General features: G+C 40.0%; 1 protein-coding gene across 4 annotated transcripts in view; it reads right to left on the bottom strand.

Moving 5' to 3' along the window:
* The window catches only part of TFG (trafficking from ER to golgi regulator), a 32,027-nt gene extending 16,231 nt beyond the window's left edge, over positions 1 to 15,796 (bottom strand). Inside the window, exons 1-4 of one of the 4 annotated variants that reach the window (XM_058555702.1) lie at positions 15,600 to 15,796; positions 11,209 to 11,435; positions 7,872 to 7,955; positions 2,975 to 3,121 (exon numbers count right to left, since the gene is read on the bottom strand). In XM_058555702.1, coding sequence (XP_058411685.1) covers positions 2,975 to 3,121; positions 7,872 to 7,955; positions 11,209 to 11,392 — 415 coding nt within the window. In that variant the 5' untranslated portion in view covers positions 11,393 to 11,435; positions 15,600 to 15,796. The remainder of the gene's footprint in view (positions 1 to 2,974; positions 3,122 to 7,871; positions 7,956 to 11,208; positions 11,436 to 15,599) is intronic. The other 3 variants (XM_058555700.1, XM_058555699.1, XM_058555701.1) reach the window with 3 other exon arrangements.
* Between the last annotated feature and the right edge of the window lie 1,275 nt (positions 15,797 to 17,071).

Raw genomic sequence — 17,071 nt, 5'->3', positions numbered from 1 at the left:
GAAAAATAGAACTTGAAACATTATGAGCAGGGTAAATGTGAAACCATGTTTTTCTAAGGACACCAAGCCCCTCAGCAGGCATTTATACTACCACCATGTGAAAGAAAGAGGGTTCAAGAATAACCACACTTTACAAACAGGAACCTGAGGCCACAATATTAAAAAAGGGCATAAAAACAAACAATAAACAAGTAAACAAAAAGAATATTGCCAACCATTTACTCTATTAGACAATTATCAATTTTTTTGTTACCAACCAAGTAAATAAACATCAGTTATTAGATCACCCTGTGATGGAGACAAAATTTATCTTGTGAAAAATTTAAGTACCAAGTGGAACAGAAGCACACATGGGCCTGCACTCTCATTCATTCCCATCATTCCACTGGTTACACTAGTGTTTCATAAACTGCTGGAAGGAAACTCCTATAAAATAAGCCTACCAGTTTTGTCTTCCTCACCAATTTCCTTCTTCTGACTCCAAAGCTACACCTCAAGAGCGGATCACACCCATCTTACCAGTTATTCCCCCTCACACTGCTACCATCCACTACCAATGCACCTTTCCACTTATCCAGCAGGAAACACAATGTGTGTGCACTAGCCTATGCCATTAGCTGCTCCCTTAGCTGCTATAGCTACTGCAACAGGTCAAGCCAGTATTTAAGGTAGACTATGCATCATCTGCCTCAGAGGAGAGCAAGTGTCCAAGAACCACTGCAGAGGCAGAGCACTCAGGAACACAGGCAGCCACACAGTTCCGGGGGAGGACAAGCCACATGGTTCACGGGACTGACAGCTGACTGGCAGTTTTTTTGTGTGTGTGGACTAGACTTTCAGTTTCGGACATAGGTTTTTTTGGCTTATTTTATGCTGTTTTTCTTGAGAAGATTATTAAAATAGGATATGTTCTAAGAGCTCAGAAGCTTAGAAAATTTCTTAGAAGGCAGGTGGTCAAGAGGTAAGTGATCTTATTAAGTACAGGAGAGAAAACAAAAAATAAATTACAACCACCTGTGAAAATAAAGCATAGAATGTATTATTCAACTCATTAGATAACTCAGATAGGACACAATAACTAAAAGGACGGCCAAAAAAAAGAAACAATATGTGATATAAATTCCAAGATGCAGAGAAGAAACCAATTTAACATCTTTTACATTAGCAGGTGAGAAGTTAACAATAAAATATATGAAAACATGGAAATAAAGGGCTGATAAAGAAAAGCAGTAGAAACAATGGCAAGAAATAAGTAAGAACAAAAAGGTTGCCTCATCAAAACCAAAAACCTTGTAATTCTATTCCTTAGAGCAGAACGTAGGCTACTGTAGGTAATTTCTGCACAGTACTGGCTATACTTCTTGAATTTTGATCTAAGTTTCATAATATTCTACAGATGCCTAAATCCCCCGAAATTATATGCAAATGTTGTTGTGTCAGCATTTATGAATTTTTCTGGGAAAATGGCCAAAAGTTTGCTTCAGTTCCTTGACCTAAAATTGGAGCTTTTTGTTTGGAGAGATAGGGTTCAGAACAGGCAATCTGCTTTGACCTGAAATATCAAAGCTTTCATCAAAAAGAAGCCAGGAGGATCTCATTACAGTATTTCAGCAAATCTCCAACATATTCTGAAATACAGAGATCAAACTGGAAATTACTAATCAATCACCAAGCATTTATTGAGCATCTACCACTAACACAATTCCACATGGCTGGAGAAGAGAAGAAGAGGGGAATTATGAAAAAATGCATCTTTACTTAAACTATAACTAAATTAAAGAAAGAAAACAACACTGCAAAATTTAGAGCCAAAACATAGAATATCTCAGAATCTAAAGGTTGCAAGGGATTTTACAATGCCACTTTTCCACAAAATCATCTTCTATTAAACCCCTTATATGCAGTCATCCAAACTCTATAAAAAATTAGTATTTTACAATATGGACAGTTTCAAGCATGTGAAACATATGCAAACACAAAAATTATAAAAAAAAAGAAAAGTTTATTTTTTAAGTGCAACATCTAAGAATATTAAAAGATGAGGAAAGTAGTTTTTTAAAATCTACTTTCAAGCCATAATACATACTTAAACTTCTGTCTACATTTTAAAATATATTTGGTCCCAAAACTACATGTCAGTTCCAAATTTGTCAATAAATCTTGCTTTATCTTAATATAGAGAGTACACGTCATCCGTAAAAATGGAAAAAAAATCAATTTTTCTTTGCATGATTAAAATTGTGTTTAAGATAAACTTTACAATACACTATTTTAATGCACTAATCTAAAATTATTTTTTACATGAAACTACTTCATATACCACACAAAACTCATGAAATGATTTTAAATTCCTAACGTTCATTAATTATCTATTACATTGAAAAGGGTTCAAGAGTCAAAGGGGTTTGAAAACTGACCTATGTCATAAACCCAGAAGAGTCCAAGACCAGTTGTAAAAAAACCACCCAGAGACATTTTAAAAATAGGATTTCCGGGCCCTACCATCCAGTAGGTCTCTGATGAGATCCAGGAATTGGTGTAATAAAACCTCACAGTAATCCAGATATGAAGATCAGCACAGAGGCAGGAATAAGAAAGGGTGACTCTGAGGGTGTCATCCTACTCCTACTTAAGAAGAGTTCAAAAAAAAAACCAAAGGGGCCGGCCCGGTGGCGCAAGCGGTTAAGTGCGCGCGCTCCGCTGCGGCGGCCCGGGGTTCGTTGGTTCGGATCCCGGGCGCGCACCGACGCACTGCTTGGTAAGCCATGCTGTGGCGGCGTCCCATATAAAGTGGAGGAAGATGGGCACCGATGTTAGCCCAGGGCCGTCTTCCTCAGCAAAAAAAAAAAAAAAAAAAAAAAAGAGGAGGATTGGCGGATGTTAGCTCAGGGCTGATCTCCTCACAAAAAAAAAAAAAAAAAAAAAAAAAAAAAACAAGAATAATAAATCAGAATAAAACAGATTTACGGTCTACCATTTTCTGGAATATTGGTGGAAGGTCCTGGTTCTCCCGGTGGTTCCAAGCTATCCAATAAGCGATTCACTTTATTTCGAAGTTCTATCAGTTCTCGACGGAGATATTTCACCTGACTTGATTCAAGAGGTCTTGGTTGGCCATTAACTGAAATGAAAGCATTAATTTGCTTAAAATTAGGAAATGTTCTTATATATCAACAGAATAGTACACTATAAGGAAAAATAAAAATAATTTCTTTAAAAAGAAAAACAAAATCAAACAAGATACCTATTGACGTCATTTGAATAACTCTTTTCAAGGAAAAGATTCTTTACTGCTAATAATTTATGTTTTGGAAAACATAATTATTCATCAGTCTTTGCTGATGCCAGATCTATGGCCTATGACCATATTGGCAAAAAAGGTTTATTAGAAGAATTCAACTATAGTAAAATAAAACCTACGGAAAGCTTTAAATATATACCTAATAGAAATTATGTACCTTCAAAGTCTCATTTTGTTTCACATTATTCTTTCATCTTCTTTAAATAATATAACAAACACCTTATTCTATACATAAGTATTAAAAGGTGCAACATGACTGATAGGTCTGTTACCCCTCCCACCTACTTTGGACCTAAAAAAAGAAAAAAACAGCTACCTAAAATAACTGACCTAAAAAGTAACCTATTAAAAAAATATGCACAATTTATGAATCCACATCACCACTGTCCTTCAAAGTAGTTACTTCCAAAAGCAGTATATAAGCCAAAAAGTCAGAGAGTATTCAATAATCATTGGGCTTTTTTTATATGAGAGCCAATTACTTCATTTAATTACCTATTTTGTCCACCTAACTTTCAGCCGACTAAAAAATACCAAATCTTTCATCTAGCAACAAAGACTGTCACCATGGAGGTTATTTACCAAAAAAAGTGACAAAAGGCTCCGAATGCAAACCTCAAGATAGGAGTTCAAAAATTAAACTAAACTAAAATGCTTTACGCATTACCAGTACACATACGTACAAATTCCTGAGGCACCAAATTAAAAAAGGAAATCTAGGGGCCGGCCCGGTGGCGCAAGCGGTTGGGTGCGCGCGCTCCGCTGCGGCGGCCCGGGGTTCGCTGGTTCGGATCCCGGGCGCGCACCGATGCACTGCTTTGGCAGGCCACGCTGTGGCGGCGTCCCATATAAAGTGGAGGAGGATGGGCACGGATGTTAGCCCAGGGCCGTCTTCCTCGGCAAAAAAAGAGGAGGATTGGCGGATGTTAGCACAGGGCTGATCCCCTCACAAAAAAAAAAAAAAAAAAAAAAAAAAAAAGGAAATCTACTTGAAAATAAAGGTTCAGGGAGATACTTTATTAAATATGTTTCAAATATCAAAAAACCAATATAAGTTTCAGAAGACAATCCACCAGTATTTTACATACTCCCTATATAGTTAAGAGGAAGTTCAATATAATCTCCTACCTACATCAATTAATTATTGGCTTTTACTGAGTATTACTGGTTTTTCTCTAACACGTGAGGAGAAAAGCAGCTCCTGACAGCCAGGACCTGGCCTGGTCCTGTGAGACAGGCCTCAGTGCTGCCAGAAGCTGGCCTGGCACTCACAGGCAGGCTGCAGCGTTCTCCTGTTGAACGTGAACAATTTCAAAGAACATGAACAATCAGAAAAGATCACTCTGTGACTGCGATAGATCAAGCCCACTCCATAATCACATGAGAGCTCAGACGAAACAGAACACTGACCAAACCACAAAAATGACCCAACATCCCTGGCTAACAGGAGGGACTGCTGCTATTTTACCAACTGCAGCTGTACCCTCAATTCACCGCTCCCACCTTCTGGATTTAGTAGGATACCCAATCAGAGGACCACCCCCACTTCGGACGGTATCCAATCTAGGGCACAGCCCCACTTCCTTGAAGCTTACCCCAAATCACCTAACACAAGTGCAAGCCCTTTGAAAAATCCTTTCCAACACACTTTTACTGAGACACCTCATTGTTCTCCAAGGTGTTCATTCTCCCTCACTGGAATGTACTTGTAGTCATGCCCCTTTTCATTCCTAATACTGCTTATTTGTGCCTTCTTTTTTCTTAACTAATCTTAAATCGAGGTTTGCTGACTGTATCTTTTCCAAATTGTTGATCCTACTAATTTCCTGACTTCTAGTTCATTTTTGCTCTTAATTATTTTCTTCCTTCTAAGTTATTTGGGCTTACTTGGTCCTTTTTGTATGTAAGGCTATAAATATCCGTTCAAGTATAGCTTCAGCACACTCTAAAAACTCTGTTATGTAGAAGTCATCACTAATTATTTCTAATTCCCATTAATATTTCTTCTTCTTTTAAAAGCACATTTTTATCTTCAAAAGTATGGGAGTCTGGGTTATCTTTTTTGTCCAATGGTTTCTAATAAAGCCAGAAGATATTATCTTTAGGATATCTCCTCTCTGATATTTGAGATTTGTTGGAAAACCCACTATGTAGTCAACTTTTATAAATGTCCATATGGACTCAAAAAAAAAAAACTGTATCCCCTCCTGACTGCTAGACGCACAAGACCAAGCCTATAACTGATTTGTTCAAATTTTCTCTACCCTTACTAATTTTGAGCCTGCTTCATCCATCAGTTTCTGAGAGAAGAGTATTAAAAGCTCTCCTATGATTATAAATTTGTATATTTTTCCTTAGGCTATGATACAAAAGTGTTCAGAACTGCTATATATTCCCAGTGAATTATTCTTTTTATCATTATGAAGTGACTACTACTAATGAAGTTTTCACTTAGAGTCTATTCTGTTAATATTACCAACAAGCTTTGAATCTGTCTAGTGTATCTTTTTCTAGCCCTTTACTTTCAAACTTTGCATAATAATCTTTTAGTGTGTCTCCTATAGCCAGCATGTAACTAGATTTTGTTTATTTTTAACTCCAATAAGAGGGTCTGTCTTTTAACTTATGCCTTTAGTCCATGTATGTGTATTGTGGTGAGTATTTTGTGCTTTCTAATTACCAAGCTTTTTCTCTGCTTCTTTTCCTCCTTCCTCACCATCTAGTGAACCAAGTAAACACCCTTTGTTTCCTTTTTTTCCCTCTACTGGCTATTTTTAGTCTTTCAATAATTTTAGACGCGCATACTTCAATTAAAAAAATCTAAAGTTAATTACTATCCTCCTCCCAAACAATACAAGTCTTTAAAATATTTTAATTCCTATCACCTCCTCCTCTCTTACATATAATCATTGCTCAGTATTTTTGTCCCATTTTGTTTTCATATTCCTGAAACTACTGTTTTTATAATCAGTGCTCCTTTAAATTTACACACATTAACTAGTTTATTTGCTCACAATTTCTTGCATCTTTCATCATTCTTCTGGACTCAATTTCCTTTTTGCTAAAGAACCATTTTTAAAAATTCTTTTAACAAGGGTCCATAAGGATAAACTCTCAGTCTTTGTTTTAAGATGTTTTTATTTCCCCTTATTCCTGAAGTTTACCAGACTATAGAATGCTACTTTCCTAGTTATTTTTTCTGAATAGTTTGAAGATGTTTCTAGCTTCCTTTATCATTATGAATAAGTCAACTTACAGTCTACTCGCTTTGTAGGTGATTGGTCTTATTCTCTCAGGCTACTTTTAAGATTATCTCTTTGTCTAATTTATTTTCCAGTTTTATGACAGTATGTCCAATGGAGATTTATTTATACTTATCCTGCTCAGGACTCACTGTACCTCTTGAATCTGAGGGTTTAGATCTTTTATATAATTCTGAAAAATTCTTGAGCCATTACCTCATTTATTTCCACTCTCCCATTCTTCCCTTCTTTAAAGTCAATGGAAATAGCCTGGACTATCTCATTCTCAAAAAGCTCTCTCATATTCTCCATCTCTGTGTTTTTGTGCTGTGTTCTCTAAGTTCTTTGGACTGCCTTCCAGTTCACTAATTCCCTCTTCAGCTGTAACTAATCTGCTCTGTATTTAATTTCAATGACTGTATTTTTCATTTCCAAAGTTACCTTAAGTTCTTTTTAAAATCTGTTTATTCTTTTTTCATAGTGCCTTGTTCTCACATTCTTATTTCTTCTTTTATGTCTAATAATTTTTAGCACATATTTTATAGATTATCATTTCTATTAACTGAAGTTCTTGGAAGTGTAATCCTATTATCATTTGTGTCCATTGTTTCTTGCTTACATAGATTGTTTCATGTGTCTTAGAGTTTTGAACTCTAAGTTCATCAACAGGATTTTTTCTGTGAGCAGCCTACATGCTACAGGCCATAGGCCCTAGATGCTCAGTGGGATATATGCTCAAAAAGAATACTGTAGAAGAAAAATCTCTCTCCACTGATGCAAGAAAAGTCAAAGAATTGATACACTAAACTCATACCCTGGGTTGTCAGGGTTTGTGAAGGCTTCCTTGAGGATTCATAACCATGGTCCTTAGGTGGGTTAGGTTTAAATTTAAACTATCTGCACAGTTTGGGAACTCCCAAGCCCAGATACTACCATAAAAAAAAGCAAGAAATAAAGGCAAAAATCTGTCTGGACGGGTATGTGCTCAATCCAAAAAGAATATAGTTAAGTCTTAATAGTTCAAAAAGTCTGATATAGCTAAATTAAAGCAATAATAACTCTATTAGGGATATATAATTTACCTCTGAGTTCAAAAACAATAATCTTAATACCCCCAGTTCTTACTGAATTAAGAACATTTTCTTGAAACAAACATAGTCAGAAGCTTCACGTAATTTTAAACCACTCCTGGAACACCAATTAATGCAAGCACCTTTTGAAAAAAGTTATTGCTTAATTCTGAGTCTTTAAAAGGAAAAAAGCTAAAAAGTCTTTAAAAAAAATAGAATGAATAAAACAGTAAATTTATGAGAAAGTTTACCACTTACCAAATAATGTCAGTTTCAGTATCCTACTACACTGAATTGCAAAGGAAAGGTCAGAACTATCAAAAATTGTTATAAGATCTCCATCTGGAATTAAAAAAAAAAAAAAGAAATGAGGCTCAGATTGGCATCAGCAGTAAACTAGGATATACGTTAAATTAAAATCCAAATGTAGATTGCAGAGCATAATTAGAATCTCCCATAAAAATCTTAAACAAACATTAAAGGATCTAGGAAAGACCTATTTGTTCAAAAGAATACTAAATCAATTTTGCTTATTATTTTTACAGCAAGATATTTATCATATCCACATTAGAACAGCTAATCTTAGCTAAAACATAGCCAAGAATAAGGCCTTAGTGATCTTTTACTAGTCACCAGGAGGAGGTTCCTGGTAGAAATATCACAAATTATTGGTTTAGATTGAAACCTTTCCATTCTAAAAAATTTAAATATATTTATCAAAAGTTGAATAAAGACTCTCAAGGTTCAAACCTGAATTCTAAGTACAGTAAAACACCACCGACACAAACAGAGTGGAAGCCATACACAACAGTAACTAAAAGACGTTTTTTTTTTTTTGCAGCTCTGCCCTAATAAACAGGTAGACAGTGGAGTCTTTCAGGTCATTGACTCTTTTGATACTAAGATGAAAACTATCAACTCTCCCCAGAAAAAATATTCATATACATGAGATTCTGAAATCCCCTAGATCCCAAGGATAAAGAATACTATAATTAGCATACCAACTGCCTGTTTCAAAAGCTTTCAAAGGGCTAGGGGAAAAAAATGTTCTCTGGAGAGAGCAAGAACAGAAAAGCAGCCACAGGCAAGGAGCTGGCCAGGGGCCTCTGCAGGGTATCTTCACAGATACAGGGGGTGGCGGGGAGCTCTGTCCTGGGGCGGCTGAGAGGCTGCTCCAGGGACGCTCTGCTACAGCAATTTTAACACTGATTTGGCAGATTTATTTTGGACAAAGGTGGCAATAAAAGCCATAACTGAGGATTTTATCATCGTTTTTAGCTCTTTATAACCAGATACACTTCTCCTAACAAACCTATCTAATGTTCAACTTCAGGGATTCTACTCGTGAACACATTTTTGAGAAACTAATGTAAAAGAAGGAAACTTTCTATAACTGTCTTTTTTTCTTTTCTGAATTCCCAACAGAAACAGAATATCCTGATTGCAGGAACTTGACCTAAGCCAGACCTCCACCCTAGTACCCAGCACAGTCTAAGGAACACAAATCTGTACAACTCAAAACACTTAAATATACCATGGAAAACAAATTCAATGGGGTAACTAGATGGGAAGGACAAAGTTTCAACAATGAGGATTCTCTAAGCTAGGGGTCCACAAACTGCGACCAGTGAACCAATCCTTGCGTTTACAGGACTGTGAACTAAGAGCGTTTTTTACATTTTTAAAAGGTTTGAAAGAAAAGATGAGCCTGAGGCCTTACGTGACCCACAATGCTAAAAATATTACCTGATCCTTTAAAGAAAAAGTTTGCTGACCCTTGCCCTAGACAAAAAAACGGAGTTAAGAGAAAGCCAATTAAACAGGCCAGTGTAAGATACGCCAAGTTTGAGGTGAGAGCAAAGCATCTCAGGTAAAACGAAGACCGTTAAAAATTTGAGTTGTCAAGTGAATAAAAAGAACGAAGTGATCAAATTAAGGCACACATGTAGAAACAAAAGAGTTTTGTGAAAGTCAGTGTGATGTAAGTAGATGAGATTACTAGGGAAGAGAACAGGAAGAAAATTGCTCTTCTTGATTGTTCCTTAACATGGGTGACCCTCAAAAATTAGCTTTGGGTACTGTTAGATCACACAGTACAAAAATGAAAGGCGAATTACACCTGTAGCTAAATGATCAACTCGGGTGATCATTGATGATTTATATCCCCCTTCCACAGTATAAGTTGTTGGAAAGTGGTTCTCCAACCAGGGACATTTCTCAACCCAGTGACATCTCAGCAGAGCCACGTGACTGGGGTCTGGCCAACGTGACGTGAGCAGAAATGATATACAGCACCTCAAGGCCTAGAGAGTGCAATCTCCCATGTGATCCTCTACACGAAGTCTTCATCCATTTGCCTGCTGGATGCCAATGCTCAAGGTGAGCTCATAAGCCATTTGCTGAAGACATCAGAGCTTCTGTCAACCTGGGTTCCTGAATGATTTCTTGAGTGTTAAACCACCGAGATTTTAAGATTTCTATTATAACAGCTGGCATTACTTTAAGCCAACACCCAGAAAGACAGAGAAGCTATGAGTGATAAGAAGAAAACGGGAACAGCACAGTGTCTGAGATGTTAAAGGATAAAGCATATTTAAAAAAGGATGGTGTGGTTAGCAGTGTCAAGTACTGAGATCAAGGTGAAACAGACTGGAAATATATTCAGCAGCAGTAAAAAAGCAGTAACCACCTAAAGCACAATTTCCATAGAGACGTTAACCAAGAAGACAGGTTTAAAGAACAGGGATTAAAGATACTATTATACTACTATTATAATTCCACTGTGTGTTTGATGAAACATCTATCATTTAAAACCCATCTCCATAAAAAGAGTTTTGTGGTCAAATGAGTCTGGGAACACTGCATACTATATACTGACAATGTACATCAGCATATTAAATGCTCTGAAAATTTCTGCAATAAAGAAACACATTTGTCTCTGTTTAAACCGGCTTTCCCATACTTAGTTGACCATGAAATCCGTTCTCATTCAATAACTACTGATATCCCTTTCACTTTGGGAAATAAAAGTGAAAGTTTGGTTTTAAAAGCAAAGAGGAAGCTAGAATTGCACAGGCAGAAGAGAAAAAACGTGCTTATAAAAATATATGTGAAAGCATTCTATCACTTAAAACCCCCTTCTAATAATAAACGACTTAGCTTTTTTTTTTGGTGAGGAAGATTGGCCCTGAGCTAACACCTGTTGCCAATCTTCCTCTTTTTGCTTAAGGAAGACTGTCCCTGAGCTAACATCTGTGCCAATCTTCCTCTATTTTCTATGTGGGATATCGCCACAGTATGGCTGGATGAGCAGTGTGCAGGTCCACACTCTGGATCCGAACCTGTGAACCCCAGGCCGCCGAAGCAGAGCACGTGAACTTAACCACTATGCCACTGGGCCAGCCCCTTAGCTATTTTTAACTTATAAAGGAATTATAACTAACTACATGAGCATCCCATTAAACAAAAGATAGTGGGCACTCAATTACCATGGAAGAGAACTGAATTTTTATTCTGAGATAGTTCAATGGAAAATGGGCAAAAGAACATACACAATACTTAGACTTTTAAAAACTAACTTTAGAAACACTCTTACCTTCATCTTTATACTTTATGGTAACTTCATCGTTACTTAGAAGTTTTCCTCTGAAAACTCGCTGCATCATTAGCACTAACTCATCGTAAGTAATATCTTCATTATGAATGGGAATTCGCCGAATATCCTCCCCAAGCTGAGCTTTGATGATTAGCTTCCCACTTAGGTCCAACTGTCCGTTCATGGTGGACTCCAGGACGTTCTCTATATACAACTCTAGAGAAAAGCTGAGAAAATGGTTTTGATAATTACACAACTATAAAACATACCTTGAAAGTTGACAAGTAAAGCTACTATTAGAATCTAACGAAATTCCAGGCTTCAAAAGAGATTCGCTGTTCCAATAATACCACTTTCATGTTAAAATGGTCTGGAGATAACTATTATGTGCGTTAGAAAATAAGTCTCTTATTTTATGTCTATTATTATTTTACTCACATATTTAACTGCTTATCTGACTTTACCATTTAGATTTTTTAACCCAACATTTCTAAAAACAAACTCCTGATCTTCCCCCCAAAATCTGCTTCTCCTATAGTCTTCTCTATCTCAGTTACTGACAATTCCTTCCTTCTAGTCGCTCAAGATTACAAAAAAATCTTAGTTCTTTTTTCCTCACACCTTACATCTACCAAATCACCAACAACTCTAGTTGCTACCACCTTTAAAACATCTCTAGAATCCAACCACATCAGCAGCTTCATCTGTCAACTTGATCCAGGCCACCATCACGTCTTGCCTGGATCACTGCAAAAGACTCCTAATGGTGTGCCTGCTTTTCACCTTTGCCCGCTTTTTATCTATTCTCAACTCATCAGTTACCCTGTGAAATAAAATCTAATGTCACTCTGCTCAAAATGTTCTAATGGAGTCCCATGTCACTCTTAGTAAAAGCCAGAAGAACCACAAGGTCATAATCTGGCCCCTGGCCAACTACTTAACCTCATTTCCCACCCCTCCCCACAGCTACCCTGCTACCCCTCGACTAGACGTTCTCCTCAACTCAGGGCTCTGCACTTGCTGCTGCCTTTGTCTGGAGCCCTTTTCACACTCCTCACATAATTCAGATCCCTGATTAAAGGTTAATTTCTCAGAAGTTTTCCCTAACCATCTAACCTAAAATGGCTCCTCTGTCACCTTCTTACCCTGCTTCATTTTTCTTCAAAGCACTTATCACTACCAGACATTAAAAATTAATTTTTTATTGTTTTTTCCACTAGAAAGTAGGGAAGTAAATGGTTTCATCTGCTGTATAGTCAGAGCCTAGAATAGCGCCTCACATAAGGCAGTCAGTCAGCAATTGGTAAATGAAGGGAGAATACTGGCTTCCAAACTTTATTAGCCTATAACGAAGTGCTAACCCTGAAGAGAAAAGCATGTGTGAACACTAAAATAGTCTCAAATTTTTATTTCTAAAATAAGAAAGACCTCATGAGTATTTTCGCTAATTTTCCTATTTTGGAACTCGAGCAGAAAGGACAAACGAGTGACACCCTCCCGAGCTTTCTAACAAGACTGTCCACTATTGTTTCTACACATCCAATAATGCACACCCCCCCCCCCCGACCTCAGTGGGTGTGTAAGATCAGAGTGCACACTTTAGAAAAGAAAGAAGACTGTCAGAGAACTGACCACTAAATACTAATTTGCTTTAGAACTTCCCCCTCTTGGGTTTTAGTTCAATTTTATTTCAGGTTATTCAGTGTGAGCATCCTGTAATGACTTTGTAATCCTAAACTCAAAATAATGTCTCAAGTCTCTAGTAATTTAAATGGTTACTATATAATAGAGAAAACACTCACGATTAAATAATGTGTTAATATCTCTTCTTCTCAAGGCCTATCTCTTGTTTTCAAGACCGAGATGTTCTTGAATACATTATCTAACACCACTTTGCACTTCCCCAGCATCAACTCCTTTCTCCTCCTGCCCCACGTAAACGACCTCTCAGACTGTTCAGAGCGCCCTACAGTCTCCTACTGGCTATTCTGGTTTCAATCTCATGCTTTTCTACTGGCAGCTTTCTGTTTTCTCCTCTTAAATTTGTTATTTCATTAACATCATACTTGGTTTTCATACTTCTCTACAATTATTCTTTGTGTGTGTGTATGTGTTTGAAAGCACCCCACCATCCCAAAACACCAACCCTTCAAATACCAACCCTGAGTTTTCATGAGTCCTAACTCATTTCATGAATATTACATATAATGCCCTAAAGTTCTTCATATAAATGCCCTAGGTCCTTCCTACTGACTATTCCTTAAATGAATGTCTTAGACCCCCTTGCCATCCTCTGAACAGATTATATTTTATTAATAAATCTTTAATGCAATGAGGCATTACATACTGAATCTAACCCTCTAAGGTCAGTGCAGGACCGAGCGGACTGTGTTCCACGATCTGGATGGTGTGTTTGTCGTAATGTAAAATAAGATACGGTTAGTTTTTTATCTGCCAATTCTCATAATGGACTTCTCATGAAGACTGTGATTAACTGAAACCTCCATAGGACCTTTTCACCCGTTAGCCAAACATGCTCTCTTCATTCAGGAAACAGCTACTGAATACCTGCGATGTGCCAAGCTCTGAAGTATAATTACTTCAAGAAGACGGTCCAGATTCCACCTTGTTTGCCTTACAGCCTGAGAGTAATAAAGAACTTCAGTAACTCAATGCACGCTACCTTCTCCTACCCACAGGATATGTAAACCAGCAATAACATAGTCAAGGACCAGGGCTTAGCCTCAGCAAGATGGTACTATCTACCCTCAGTAGCACCTAGAATAGTGCCTGGCATATAGCAGGTATTTAAAGGCTTGTTTTTGTTTCCTGAACAAAACATCAATGAGGAATAATTAAGTTCTAATACAGGGATTGGAAGAAGCTGTACGCTCAGGTCAGTTCCTAAGACAGACCTTCAGACTGTACCTTCTTTATGTAACTAGAAGTGACTCCCCACAATACACATACTCCTAATTAAGAGAAATTTCCAACATCGAATATAATTGATAGTATGTCCTTTTGACTATGGGGGGATTGTTGCTCAGTTCCAATGGATGTGACAACATCAGTCTCTCTTACTTTGTATCACCCATGTTTGCCTGCAAATTCACTTATTCCTTGGTGTTTCTTAGGGACTGGAAACCCCCTGCGGCCTGAACTAGGGCTTCTTCCTCAAGGTTGTCCCCAGTGTGTGCAGTCATCTCCTCAAGGCATGCACACTGTCACAAAACTAAGGGTGCCACAGAATTTTCCCTGCTGGGGGAAATCCCATCCCCAATTTCTTTATGTAACAGAAGAATTCAGGTCCTGTTTTTCTCTAACTTCAGTCACAAGGTAGAGACTGGTATAAACCACTAGTTCCCAGTACTGCTGGTGAGATCCTTACAGCATTTTCTTCTCCCATCTTGTCCTTGCCCCACTCCCTCTCAAGTCCAGAAATGACACAGCCATTAACTTATGAAACCTTCCAACAGGAACACTGTTCTCAGGGCGGGAGAATAAAGCGACTGCCCAAATGCAAATAAAAAGCCTGCCTCTTGAACCAGGATCTAGCTTCAGTGGCCAAACCTCAAGCTCGACTAACCCGGTGGGTAGGGCCCGGTTCAAATCAGGGGGCCTGATTAGGCTCCTCCCGAGGGTAGAAATTTCCTCTAAGAAACTCTAAGCAAATCAACTCTTGATTATTCCGAAGAACGCAAGGAGCCTCAAATCCTGCTTGACCAGAGGCAGTGTAGCAAGATGGTCAAGATTCCCACTACTAGCCGTGTGCCCTTAGGCAAGTACTTCTCCAGGCCTCACTTTCATCATGTGCAAAATGTAAATAATATCTAAATCTGGAAGGATCTTTGTGACGACTAAAGGAGATCATGCATCTAAAATACTCAGTCTAGCGCCCAACAAAGTAAACTCTTACAAGTTAGCGATCATGATCGTCATCACTGTAAAACTGGGCTAGGCCTCCCGACGGCGCTTGATTCAGCGCTGACACAGCGAAGCAACGAGGTTCCTCTCCAGTGACCCCAATCCACTATTCCCACAGCGCCATTCTCCGCCCTCCTCGCCCTTCCCAGGCCCTCTGGCGGGGGCCGCTCGCTCGCCCCCGGCCTCCCACAGCTCCCGCTCGCCAGTGCGACCCCTGGAGCCGGCGGAATCCGGCCCGAACAGCCCCAGAGCCCCAGAGGCCCGCCGCCCTGCCACCGGGCCTGCGGGACCCCCTCCACCCCGGAGCGCTCCCCTCCCCCCGCGGGCCCCACCCGGCCTCCCCCTCCCGGCCCGCGACCCCTTCCACGGCCGCTCCGGCCCCGCCGCCCGCCGGCTCGAGCGGGGCCCTCCCCGCGCTTCCCCGTCCGGGGCCCGCCTCGTCCGAGCCTCCGTCTCAGCGGCCATACCGGCTTCCGAGGCCGCTTCGCGGTCTCGGCTGGCCGGACGCCGGGCTCCGGGGCGTCGGGAGGCTGCGCTCACGGCTCACTCGGTCCCCTCGGCGGGCCGGGCCAATCGCGCGGACCCACCGAGCCCAGCGAGAGCTCGGCCCAGTACGTGGCAGGTAGAGAAGAGAGGGGCGGGAGCAAGAACAAAATCTGTCCCTTCGCCCCGCCTCACGGCGACAGGCCACCCCAGGACGCATGCGCAGCGGCGCCGGCGCGGAGCCGGCGAGGCCCGGGCGTGCGTGGGCCGCAGTCCTCGCTTTCTCACTGGATGACCGAGCGCAGGAAGTGTGAGCGGCTCGGGGTCACGCATGCGCGGGGCGTGACCAGCACTTCCGGTTTTCTGGAAGGCTTCCGCTTACCGTCTCGCGCCTGTCGGGGCGTGTAGTTCGCTGTTTTGGGCTCTTTTTGAGAGCCGGTTGAAAGTGGGTGTTTGTCCAATTTTGGGTGGTTTTTTTTGTTGTTGTTTTGTGACCACTGTAGTTCTAGTCGTATCGCGAAAGAAGCGAACGCTTTTCCCGCCTGTCTTCTGCAGACTCATTCATTCACTGTTGGCGCCTACGCTCTGCCACGCAGGGTGCTGGGACTGGGGATGAATCAGTCTGTGAGCAAGCAGTTTCCAGGAGCGGTTACGAGACAGAACAGACCTATGAGTGTAAAGGGTAAACGCTGCGAAATGAAGGCGGATTAAGGATTCCAGAAGCCTTTTTGGAGGATAAGGCATTTGAGCGTGCCCTATATACTCTTTCCTTCTCAGCTAAAGCGTTTGTTTTGAATACGGGTATTTATGTTAAGAAGCGCCCTGGCTAAGACTGAACCCTACGTTGGGCGAGCAGGGGGGGGGGGGCGGTGCTATTTTAAAAGATGCAAGCAACTTTACCTGGGGTAGAGTAATTCAGGGTGAGAAGTTTTAGTAGTGTAAATAGTGTGATCTTTTTGCAGTTATAAGTCTGAAAAATTCTATGTGAGAGTGAAATGTGTGAGTTTAGAATGCTTTTTGCTTCTGAATTGTATTTTGCAACCCTGTGTATATTGCTCTTTGAGCAAATGCTTGCAGAAATTGGGGAGCGAGGACCGTAGAAGAAATGAAAAAAGTTGCTGATTTTCTCCAAAGACTGTTCTTCATTGCTTGTTATTTAGAACTGAGTAATCCAAACTTGGGGAGAGAACTGCTGTCCAATAATAGTATTCTGATGTCTTTGAGATGGTTTGAGATTGGATAAAACCAGACAAATATGGCAGAGGTAAAATTCTCCCTGAAGGAAGTGAATTATACCGCCGTCAATATTCCTAGAAAGAGATCAGATCCTGGGGCGGGAGATAAGGTGATGAACCTTAGCCTGGAACGAGGGGAAAGAATTTCCTCTCTCTAGGCTCCCGGGAAAGGGGCACATATTCAAGAGTCCTGCCGCTGAGGAGAAATAAACTGATCCCTG

This window comes from Diceros bicornis, chromosome 15 (genome assembly GCF_020826845.1).
Source record: "Diceros bicornis minor isolate mBicDic1 chromosome 15, mDicBic1.mat.cur, whole genome shotgun sequence".
Taxonomy (NCBI): domain Eukaryota; kingdom Metazoa; phylum Chordata; class Mammalia; order Perissodactyla; family Rhinocerotidae; genus Diceros; species Diceros bicornis.
The sequence above is the reverse complement of the archived record's forward strand: the minus strand, read 5'-3'. Positions and strand labels throughout refer to the sequence as shown.